Raw genomic sequence first — 12,267 nt, forward strand, 5'->3', positions numbered from 1 at the left:
GAGAAAAATAATTTTCTCGTAGACGTCTATGGGACCAGAGGAGTCGCCCCCTGCTGGTCACTACAGAGGATGCAGAACCAACGTTTTGTCCACGCGGCACAAAAGGCCGTCAATAGCAACAGCGTTTTTCGACAAAGTGATCATCAGTTCTCAGTGAGACTCCAACAGCATTTCTGCTTCTTTTCACGTCTACGTCATGATTCATGATCGCCTGAAACGAGCAGTCACCAAACGGAGCTTTTGTTCTTCTGTTAGGCTCCTCCTGCCTGCCCTCCTACCCCCCACATTCACCCTCTCAATGGATGTCTCTGCATTTGCTCCACCTATGAGCGCTCACCAGACGGATCATCTTACACTGTGGGCGCCCGGCCTGTGATATTGCTTTGCTGGACGGTCGCCACGTGGATCTGCAGCGAGAGATTACAATCGCTGCACGCGATATTCTGAGGATTACGGAGCCCGGAGACAGAGGGGGGGGGGGGGGGCATGTGGACGGCCTACAGATTAAAGAGAGGGGGACATTAGTACTGCAGAGGGAGGGCGATACTTCATGATGTGAAGCGGCATGCTCACTAAGACCAGCAGGGGGCGACTCCTCTGGTACCATAGAAGCCTATGAGAAAATGACTACTTCTCTCTTGATTTAGACCAACAAAACAAACTGCACAAGCGCGCGCACACATACACACACACACACACACACGAGGCTTTGGAAAAACGGAAAGTGATGAAGATGATAAAAAATAAATGTAGAAGGAGACCCTTAAAAACATTGTTTTACTACGGTGATTCGTCAACATCCCAAATGACCGACAGCCAATCAAATCGAGCGAGACTTTTCCACTGACTTCCTGTTTTGATGCCGGTAGATGCGGGCGGACATTAACATTAGAGATGGTAAACTACCATTACTCATATAGCTTTGCTTCCTCATTCAACAGCAAGAGCTCCGCCTGCTTTTGCGTCTGTAAAAATGTTCTTTTTTCCCCTCTTTTCACGTAAAACTCATTAACTTCAGTCTCTCAGAGAGAAAAATCAGTTGTGATTGTTTCCTGCTCAAAAGGAGAGGATTTTTAAAATGTTGTCTAAAAGTAACTACACAAGAGTTTAAGAATAAAACGTCTGCACTGAAATAGACCAGAAGAGACAAACAAAGAAAAGTGAAATCAAATTGGAAAAAGAAAACAGCAGACGCCAAAAATAGTTCACACAGAAATGTCTGCTGAGACCAAAATAACTAAATAACTGAAGCCGAGAGACAAGAGGCCGAGATGACGACGCAATTCTGGAAACATGATGAGAAATGTTGCCGAGTTACAAAAAAAGGACAATTGAAACATGGCCGACAACCAGCGGCGTCAACATTTAAGACATTTCAAAGTAAAGGTTTATTGTTAAGATACAAAAGATCACAAATCACTTCTGAAAACATATGTTGTTGTTTTTATTAAAGTGAGCACATCAGTATATTTATATTCTTATGTTTTAATGCTCAAGCAGGTAAAATATTTAATTTTGAAAAGTAGTGAAAAAATTGTATTATAATGGGAATAGTAATAATAATAATCTGGATCATTATTTTGACAAAATGCTTTGTAACACTAACCCCTGAATGTCAAGTACGACCAGCGAATAAGTATCACACATAAAAGTGTTATTAATATATATTTTGAGTTCTACTAATGAACTAACGTGGCAGCAGAACTTAGTAGAGTTAGTTTTACTGTGTTATGCACATTTAGGTTTAATGCATCATCTTTCATCAAAGACGATGTTTCTAATTCATAGATGTCAGTTGTTTTTTTTACTGCTATCGTTATTATGAAAAGAGAGAAAGCTAAATATTTCCTGTGACGAGCGGCGCATAATACGGAAAAATATCTCAAGCATCAAATTGAGTAGTAAAGGGACACACACACACACACACACACACACACACACCCCTCCCATGGTGGCCATGGAAACGGCCTTGTGTTCCCTTGGCTACCAGGGAGGTGCCGTGGTGACTGGGGGTGCCGTCCCCGTGGCGACTGCTCCAATCAAGGAAATCCTCTGCCTTTTTTTGTTCTTCGGACACCAGCAGGCTGATTTTAAAATCGACAGAATATCATTTAGATTTGAAAGAAGAGAAAGACGTTTGGTCCTTCCTCCTCCTCCTCCTCCTCCTCCTCCTCTCTTTCCACCCTGAAGCTTCCATCCTGCAGCAGAGATGTGCAGCAGCCTACAGAGGTCTCACTTCTCCTAAAACATGCCCTCTCTCATGTGCTACTACTACAGGAGCAGAATGAACCACACTCACATGCGTGCAGGGAGAAGTGCTTCCGTTCCACAGAGGCGGCCGAGGGGATCACGGGGGCCACGCCGGACCCCAAGGAACCCACCACCGGGCGGGCGCGGGAGGCGGTGGCGGAGACTGCGGAGGGGTCACCCCCGCCCTCACCCAACAGGTGCTGGATGGAGTGGAGCTGGAAGCAAGGGTCGGAGAGCAGGACGGAGGCCGCCCGGGAAATCCTGAGGAAGGAGAAGACATTTTACATTTCACCGTTTGATAAGTGACAAAAGCACAAATCGTTGATGATCATTAACAGAACCCTTTGTAGTTGCATCATGGCGGAAGGTGTGATGCGATACCACCGTCATCAGGTCCCCTCTCCTCCACCCTCTCCCCATGTCCCCTCTCCTCCACCTCCACCCTCTCCCCATGTCCCCTCTCCTCCACCTCCACCCTCTCCCTATGTCCCCTCTCCTCCACCTCCACCCTCTCCCCATGTCCCCTCTCCTCCACCTCCATATTTAAGATTTAAAAGCAGCAGCTTCCTGTTTCACAATAAACAACGTCTTCAAGCAGGAGAAGTGATTAAACGCCAAAGTCCAACGGTATCAAATCGTCTAAAAGTTTCCGTCGGAAATGAATGAATTGAGAGATGTCCTGTTAACATAATCCTCAGAGCGAGGGAATAAAACACGAAGGCAGCAGGTGTTTGCCACCGATAGGTCGCCGCTGTCCGTCACAGACGGGAACGCCACGGGGAAACAACGGTGACCTTCGCACTGAAAAACACGCCGTGACCTTTTAGAGACAAGTCACGAGGAGGGACACTTCGTCCCGTGTCTCCGCACGCCGCTTCGCTTCCTCCCGAGAGAAGCGGGGTTGGATGTGTCTTGTGATAGAATCCATTGATAAGCAAAGTGAGTCACGCGAAAACAAGCTGCAAAATGTCACCGGCTGTGTTGCTTCAGGAGTTCATTGTGTTCCCTCCTCTTTTAATCATAAGCCGACAAAAGGGCAAAAAGTCGGGATTGACGCGGCTCGTTAGGAGCAGGAAACCGGGAAAATCCCCCCAGAACGGGAACGAAGGGGGAAAGGTGACGGAAATGGACTCCTGGATAAACACGTCCAAAGAAAAAAGGACTAAACACGACGTGACTCAAGACAGGTGAGAACAGGTGGACATTAATGCTCTTTGGATTTACTGGGAAGAAGTGAAGTGTGTAGATGAGTGTGTGTTGTCTTAATCACACAGGAGACCAACAACTGAAGACAGCTACACACACACACACACACACACACGATGCTTCATGGCTGCATTCTCTGTAGTGACCAGCAGGGGGCGACTCCTCTGCTCCCATAGACGTCTATGAGGAAATGACTCTACTTCTCTGTAGTGACCAGCAGGGGGCGACTCCTCTGCTCCCATAGACGTCTATGAGGAAATGACTCTACTTCTCTGTAGTGACCAGCAGGGGGCGACTCCTCTGCTCCCATAGACGTCTATGAGGAAATGACTCTACTTCTCTGTAGTGACCAGCAGGGGGCGACTCCTCTGCTCCCATAGACGTCTATGAGGAAATGACTCTACTTCTCTGTAGTGACCAGCAGGGGGCGACTCCTCTGCTCCCATAGACGTCTATGAGGAAATGACTCTACTTCTCTGTAGTGACCAGCAGGGGGCGACTCCTCTGCTCCCATAGACGTCTATGAGGAAATGACTCTACTTCTCTGTAGTGACCAGCAGGGGGCGACTCCTCTGCTCCCATAGACGTCTATGAGGAAATGACTCTACTTCTCTGTAGTGACCAGCAGGGGGCGACTCCTCTGCTCCCATAGACGTCTATGAGGAAATGACTCTACTTCTCTCTTGATTTATTCCCTCAGTAAACATTGTAAACATGAGTTTATGGTCTCAGTCTCTAGTTTCAAGTCTTCTTCAATACAGCGAGATGTTCATTTAGAGTCACACGGACCATAAAGTAGAGGATGCTTTAGGGCGGGGCTACACAGTGATTGACAAGTCTCAACCGGAGACATATATAACGTCTCTACGACCTCGTCTTCTTCTCTCTCAGGTTTCCTGTAGGATCCCCCTCAGACTATAGCAGCATAAGCCCCGGGTGGAAAGGAGAGAGGGGGGTAAAAAGAGGGGGAGGAAGGAGGGAGAGAGAGAGAGAGATGAAAACAGCAACGTGAGAACACAAATAGACAAAAAAAGAAAGAGCTGTAAAAAGAGAAAGAGGAGAAAGGGAGAAAAGGCTTTAAAGGAGGAGAGGAGGAGGAGCCGGGAAAGCACCAGAGGAGGCAGACACTCTCAGACGCAGCGAGTGGTGAGGAGACGGGAAGCAGCTCACAGCTGGATCTCCACCACACACACACGTATATGTATACACATATATAAATACATACGTGTGTGTATATACACACACACACACACACACATCTGCAGAGGAATAATTCATTCTTCTTCGGAGCCTCGGAGGAGAGACAGAAGAGCTCACAGCTGCATGTTTCACAGATTGGTCTTCCGCATGAAAAAAATAATCTATCATCCACCCACTGCTGAAGAGACAGAGGAGGAAGAAGAAGAAGAAGAAGAAGAAGAAACGTCTCAGCGCGGATCAGCCGGAGGAGAGCGCGGAACAGAGCGCCGCTAGTGTGTGTGTGTGTGTGTGCGTGAGCTTTTAAGTGGACGGGATGCCGACTCTTTTTGTAAAAACCTGATCTCACTACTCGGGCGCGTGTCGTGGGCGGCGGAGAGCTCCGTGATTCACAAAAACAACACAGACACACACAGGAAAACCAAAAGAGAGCGAGAGAGAGAGAGAGCACCTCTTTGGAGAATACAAAAACAAACAAAACATCCCGGAGCTGTTGTGTTTTTTCTCTTAACGGGTTTCCCATGAAGGAGGACTCAGAAAGCCGAGACGAGTCTTCTGGATTTAACCACCTTCTTCTACTGTGTCGGAGGGGGAAAAGGTGCAGCCACGACTGAGAGGAATCTTTTCTCCGGCTGGAATAAAAACCTACGACAAGCAATAACTCTTTTTCCTCACCACAGCTGGATGAACTTTGACTGCGCTCTGAGTTCTCGTCCACTCTGCTGAACTCACGTCACGGGGCAGAAGGGCTTTGGTTTGTTTACTGCACCTGGACCTCTCAGGCTCTTTTTTTCTCTTTTGGGTGTTATCGTGCAGTCGCCTCAAGACCTTTTCTCCCGCCTCGTCAGCAGGTGACAGACAATTGCAGGAGGGAGCGTTCGAGGAGGAAAGAAGAGACTCTGAGCGAGAGGCTCGAACATTTTCACCGGCGTTTTAAGACTTGAACAAGGTAAAAACAATAAAGAATGAGAAACAAGTGGCCACTCTCTCTTGTGTTAGTTTGTCAGGTTTGTGTCAAATGCGAATTACTTGATGAAACTGAGATGAATCCGACAGCATGAGGGATGTGAAACGCACGTTTTAAAAAGTCATAAGCCAGGTGACATCACAATCAGATATCTGGCTGCCGATGCCCGCGGCCTCCCAGTGGCGTCATGTCCTACATTGCTGGGGGCGGTGGCTTTCCGTGGGGTGCGGCATTGGCGGCGGTAACGTCGGAGCCGCCATCGCATTGGAGGCGGTTCGTCATTGTCTTGCTAGTTTGTGTCCAGCTCCTGCGGCCAGGTTCGTCCCAGGCCGCGGGCGTCCGCCCGTCTCCGGGCCCCTCCGAGGCAGACGGGTGCATCCGCGCCTCGGACATCCTCAGCTGCACCGCCGCGGGTCTGGACCGCGTGCCGAGGGATATGCCCATCTCCGCCGTCACCATAGACCTCAGCCACAACCGGATCGGGCAGTTGGAGGGGGGCGGCTTTGAGGGGCTGGACCGGCTGCAGACCTTACGGGTGGCGCACAACCAGCTTATCGTCATTATGCCGGGGGCCTTCAGAAACGCTTCGGGGTCTCTGCTGCGACACCTGGACTTGTCGTCCAATCGGCTGAGTGTGTTGGAGCAGCACTACTTCGAGGACGTGCCCGGATTGGAGGAGCTGCTGCTGTTCGACAACCGCATCGTTCACGTGGAGAGCAGAGCCCTTGCCGGACTGGGCAGCCTTCAAAAGGCCTACCTCAGCCACAACCGCCTCACCGACTTCCCCTTCTTCTCCATCCAGGAGCACAGCCACCCTCACCTGTCCATGCTGGACCTGTCCTCAAACCGCCTGTCCAAACTACCGCTGGAGGACATTACAAACTTACCTGTCTCGATGCAGCGGGGACTCTTCCTTCACAACAACTCCCTGGTGTGCGAGTGCTCCATGTACGGACTGTTCCAGCACTGGGACCAGAGAGGGTTTGCCTCAGTAACGGACTTCAGGCAGGAGCACACCTGTCTGGTCTTTGGGATACAGAAGGGCACCGTACGCTTCTTCCAGCACGGCCGCTACTTTGACAAATGTGACCTGGCGGCGATGAGTCAAGGGCTGAAGGAGCAGGAGAGCAGCGTTTTGGTGAAGGTGGGAAAGCCGTTGCTGCTGCATTGCGTGACCACTTTGGCCGGACGGCACGTGACCTTTCTCTGGGTGTCGCCAAATCAGGAGTACGTGGCGCCACCGGGTAACAACGGGTCGTTGAAGATGTACGCCAACGGCAGCCTGGAGATCATGGCGGCACGCGTGGAAGACTCCGGCATCTACTGGTGCATGTCGCTGGATGGGCGGCAACAGCGCAACGAGACTTGGGAGGTCAACGTGACCGTATTGGCGCACCAGGACGAGTCTCACGAACCGTTCAACACCGGATTCACCACCCTGCTGGGCTGCGTGGTGAGCCTGGTGCTGGTCCTCATGTACCTCTACCTGACGCCGTGTCGCTGCCCTTCGTGCCGCAAGCCCCGGACCCCGGCCACCCCAAGCCAGGGCAACGAGGCTGGAACGGGGAGCGCCCAGTCCTCCATCCTCACCCCGACCCCGCCGGCGACAACGGAGGGTCCGGGTCGCAAGGTCAGTACCAACAAGCACGTAGTCTTTCTGGAACCAATCAAAGAGCAGCAGAATGGCCGACTCAGGGCGGGGATGGGAGGACATTTGGGTCTGGGTTTACTACTAGAGGCAGAGCAGCACTCAAAGCTCCACAGCCAGGCGCAGCAGACAGAGCCCGTCATGCCCATGTTCTCAGACACTCCGGTCAAGTTGCCGTAGCAACGTGGCAAACAAGAGACAGACTCTAACGTCACTTCCCAATGCCCCTTAAATTAGAGCCCAACCCACTTCCCCCAGCACCAGACTACCTCCCGCCGCCCCCAACGCCAGACCACCTTGCACTGCCCCAATCACCAGACCTCTTCATCACCTCCAAATGCCCCCTAAAGAAGAACCATTACACTTTTTTTTCCCCACTGACCCTAAAAGTAGACCCCATCCCACTGCCCCATCACCGGACCTTCTCACCACCTCCCACTGCCCCTAAAACTACACTACCTCCCACTTCCCCTAAAAAGAGACCTCATCCCACTGCCCCCACCACTGGACCACCACCTACTTCCCCCACCACTGGACCACCACCTACTGCCCCCACCACTGGACCACCTCCCACTGCCCCGATCACCAAACCAACTCCCACTGCCCCGAATCACCGGACCACCTTCCACTGCTCCCATCACCGGATCACCTGCCACTGCCCAAATCACCAAACTAACTCCCACTGCCCCGAATCACCGGACCACCTTCCACTGCCCCATCACTGGACCACCCCTCAATGCCCCCATCAAAGGACCATCTCCCACTACCCCCATCACTGGAACACCTCCTACTGCCTTGCACCCCAACCCTGAGCAAACGGGTAATCCGAAGTGACTTTCAAAATGATTTTTTTCTTTGCAGCAGCCTGATGAAGTTGAAGAGCTTGAATAATGTTTTAGATTATTTGATGATTGTTTGCCCCGGTCTCGCCTACTAGGCCCTACAGACAGCCATCCACCGATGCACTGTGATGGGACGGGCTCAGAGTGGCAGGGTAGGGACGGCGCGCGTAGAGAAAGATTGGACAGGGGAGCAAAAAAAAAAAGGTTAAAAACCAAAAAACAGACAGATTATGACCTCGGGGACGAGCTGCCTCAAAGTCTGAGCGAGGAATGTTTCAGACAAAATAAAAAAAGGACTTTGGGAAAGTTTTTCCTGCCACAGCGACTAAGCATGGACCCTTTAAGCACGGCTTGTACCTTTAATAAACATTTGCTGCAGATGCCTTCTCGTATTGAAGGGAGAGGAGATAAAAAATATGTCCTTTTGTAGAGCTTGTTCTTTGTAGTGGGCTGAATAGAGCAGAACCGATGTGCGTAGCGTAGCTCTGTCACGATGTGAAATGCTAAAGAGTAGACAAGCTAGAAGAAAAAGATCTTTTAAGAAAAAATAGAAGCAGTTTTAAAAAGGATGAGGTTTGAACCCCCTACCCCGATCCTTCCTCCTCTGCCTAGAAACTTGATTACAGTCATCATTAGTCACGACCAAGGTCGGGAAATCAAAAGGGAAAAAATAAATAAATTATAAGCATCAGCTGAAACTATTTATGCTGCAGAAGAAGAATGGTGGTTTGTTTAGTTGAAGGGGGCAATTTTTAATGCTCTTTTTGTTTTATCTGCCTGAGACGACATATATAGAAATAAAAATAGCCTTCGTGTGCGATGAACACGGGACAATCAGGGCGGACATGTCTTTTGTTTTTGTATGTATTTTTTACTGTAATCCCTGCATTTGCCCCCCCGCCTCCTCCACCTGTCTTTACCTGTATGTTAATAAACATCTGTATCTGGACTGTCCAGGTGAACGTACGCCTACTTGTTGTTACTGAGCGGTACTCTGTCTGTATGACCCGTCTCTACACATTCAGCCAAGATCAGGTGAATAAACTCAGCTGACGATCTTCCCTTCTGCTAAGTCCCGCCCACAGATGCAGACTGGCCAATCAGACGTTCTCACGTTGCGGCCCTTTTAAAGGAGATGGAGCTCCTGGCGGTTAAACCTGCTTGACGTTTCTACTTCAAACTGGTTGGGCTGACGTTAGCGGAGTCTGTTAGCATGCTGCTGATCACATGCTGCGATCATTTTTTAATGATTGTAACTGAATAAAGAAACGTATCAGCTATAATTTCTGCGAAGAGATGTCATGTTTTCCAACACAACATATCACAAGTACAAAATAAGCCTGTTACAACAGTTAGTTGTTACTAGTTTTAACTTTTAAAGGTTTTTTTAACTGAATCTGCCTCTTAAAATGTATATATTGTCCATTCATCCACTAAATAATATTGTTTCATGTCCCTGCCGGGCTTCATGCTTCATACATTTGATACCGTCATAGTTAACAGAGCTGCTTTCTTTGTGTAAATGAGACAGTTTGCACACAAAGGAGAACATAAAAAGGTAGAATAATTCCACGTCAACACTTTGTTTTACTGCAGTCATAAACACCTTCACTCATCGTCATCATGCATCGATATCATCTTCACCGTGAGGAGACGTATTGAGTGTTTGCAGCCCTGCGTGCAGGAGAGACAGCTGGATTCCGACCCGGAGGCCGTAGATGTTGCTTGTATTCCCGGGTAGAAAAGGCTCAGCCGGAGCAGGTCTGGTAGCAGAACATTGGAGTCACGGAGCAGCAACACATTCGCTCTTCAGCCAGACACTTTGTCACCGGCCCAATTCTCTGCCTGTCCTCACGCGCCAGCGCACGAGGCCGAGCAGTCCGTGTGCGTGTGCGTGTTTTAAAGAAGTGCGTAGTGTGGAATGTGAAACCGGCTGTGAGACCGGAGGAAATGTTTGAAATGTTATTTAATATCAGCTGCTATAATTCAATTTAAAAAACATGGATGAACACTGAGGACTTAACGAGAGATGACATCATCGGCCGCGTCTTTACTAACCGCCAAATCAGACGGAACACTTCACCGCACACAGCGAGGCGGTGCATCGCACACGCTTATTAAAATGGATGAAGAATATGTGTTTTCAACAAAACCAAAAGACCCTTCTCACCAAAACCTCAACGGTTCCCAAATCCACATCCAAACCCCAAATACCAAACCCAAAACCAACCATCTATTACCTCTTTGTGTCGCGCTTCTGGCTTTATTACCACTGAGATGAAAAACACCTTTCAACTCCATCCTTTACATGCTAGCATAGAATATTAACACAGAATAGTATGTAGTGTATGTAGGGTAGTCATAGTATGTTAGTATGCACAGGATGTCAGTATATGTATGTTAGCATACCCCCCCTCCCCACCACCACCACCACCACCACACACACAATGACTCCTCTGAGTATTTCCTGTGTTTCCTTCACGCTGTTAATCAGTTCAACACGATATCAGTGATCACAAAGCCATAAATAACCGGTGGGAATCAGGACGCTTCTGCAGACGGAACGGGCCTTTAGCACCAGGACTGGGGGGTGATGGAGAGGGGGAGGGGGGCGGGTGAGGATTGTGAGTGCGGAGGAGGCAAAGTTGCACCCTGGAGGAATTTGTCCCACTTTATTAAAAAGAAAAAGTGAAAAAGGTTTTAAAAAGCATTACTTAAATTCATAATTGTAGATAATTGCACTGTTATTGTATATCCATTTCTTACTGTACATATCTATTTATTCACTTATTACACTATACATATGCACATACTCTGCACTTTTTGCTATTTTGCACTTCTGGTTGGACGTTAAACTGCATTTCGTTGCCTCAGTACTTGTACCCTGTGCAATGACAATAAAGTTGAATCTAATCTAATCTAATAGATGATTCAGCATGTTTGTAAAGGGGCCAGTTTGACTACAAACAAATATGCAATAAAATGAGTTTATCCCTGTAGTTCTAATAACAACTAAATCCTTTAATATGAACCTTTCTACATGTTAAAGAGGAATTTCGTTTTACATTAGCAACCAGATTTCCATCTTAATGCAACTTAAAATCAGTGGCGGACTGAGGACTTCAAGACTGGTAGAATTTCTACCCTTCCACTGGGTAACTGAGGCTCACGAGGTATTACAGCTCAGAAGAAGAACGACGTGAGACGACGTGAACTCGGCCTGAACTTCTTTCCATACTTCACACGTCTGTTTTTCCTGTGAACGGCGGAGGACAACACTGCTGTGTGCTGAGGGGACGAAGGACGGGGGAGGAGGTGGGGTGGGGGGGTTATCGCTGTGAGGCACTTATGTGAGATGGAGCGCAGAGCATCCATTCAATATTTAAGAGGTCTTCCCTCGTGTTCAGCTTCCACTTTACAACAAGTCAAATCAGGTCTCAGCGTGTAGAACGAGCAGCCAAAGTTGAGGGAGGAACGCAGAGTCACGACGTTAAACCACATTCGCCATCACGAAGCATCGACTCCCCCACAGTCTGAATGTACAACGGATGCTGATCCCATCGGTCGGCTTTTACACTTTACTTTCATTGGTCGTCAACCAATCAATCAATACTGTAGTCTCGTTAGTCATCCTCTTCAAACCAGGGCCAGTCCAGTTCCCATCAAACACTTTTAATACTTTTATTTTATACTTAAGCCATTTTACTGTTTCTGTTGTCTTTGATGAATGTTTCCTGCCCGCTAGTGACACCAGAATACTTAACACCAAAGCAACAAACGGGTGGATCAGCAGCTTTTCTTGAACGCTCATAAATAAAAACTCTATTGAACAAGGACTTCTTTGGTCCTGATGAGTCAACGGTTTCTGTGAGTTCCTCTTGATGGACTACGAGCCGTGTTTGTTGATGTGTTGTTGGGTTTTCTGAGGGGACACTTTGCCTCTTCGCAATTGATCAAATGTTCTTTTGTTGTTACGCAATGTAACGGGACAACGGCGTCCATCAGGGAAGCGGTTCGGGGCCACTTCACATTAATGATCTGCATAAAACACATTTTTATGCAGATGATACAATTTGGTGGCGAATAATCCAGCTGCCGTCTACAGCGAGGTAAAAGCTCGTCTGCATGAATGTGAAGTGTGTGTGAGACGTTATTCC

General features: G+C 48.5%; 2 protein-coding genes across 6 annotated transcripts in view; one reads left to right on the forward strand and one right to left on the reverse strand.

Annotated features, from left to right (window-relative positions):
• The window catches only part of rnf123 (ring finger protein 123), a 53,706-nt gene that overhangs the window by 14,322 nt on the left and 27,117 nt on the right, over nt 1-12,267 (reverse strand). For all 5 annotated transcript variants that reach the window (XM_078092659.1, XM_078092656.1, XM_078092660.1 and 2 more), the window contains one exon: nt 2,300-2,511. In XM_078092659.1, coding sequence (XP_077948785.1) covers nt 2,300-2,511 — 212 coding nt within the window. The remainder of the gene's footprint in view (nt 1-2,299; nt 2,512-12,267) is intronic.
• Nucleotides 4,589-9,076, forward strand: amigo3 (adhesion molecule with Ig-like domain 3). Its single transcript, XM_040205144.2, has one exon. The coding sequence runs from the start codon at nt 5,808-5,810 to the stop codon at nt 7,446-7,448; it is 1,641 nt and encodes a 546-aa protein (XP_040061078.2). The 5' UTR covers nt 4,589-5,807; the 3' UTR covers nt 7,449-9,076.

Source organism: Gasterosteus aculeatus, chromosome 17 (assembly GCF_964276395.1).
Source record: "Gasterosteus aculeatus chromosome 17, fGasAcu3.hap1.1, whole genome shotgun sequence".
Classification (NCBI taxonomy): domain Eukaryota; kingdom Metazoa; phylum Chordata; class Actinopteri; order Perciformes; family Gasterosteidae; genus Gasterosteus; species Gasterosteus aculeatus.

Bases quoted from the DNA above. Each gene is read 5' to 3' on its own strand.
- amigo3 (XM_040205144.2), top strand. From the start codon at position 5,808: ATGTCCTACATTGCTGGGGGCGGTGGCTTTCCGTGGGGTGCGGCATTG.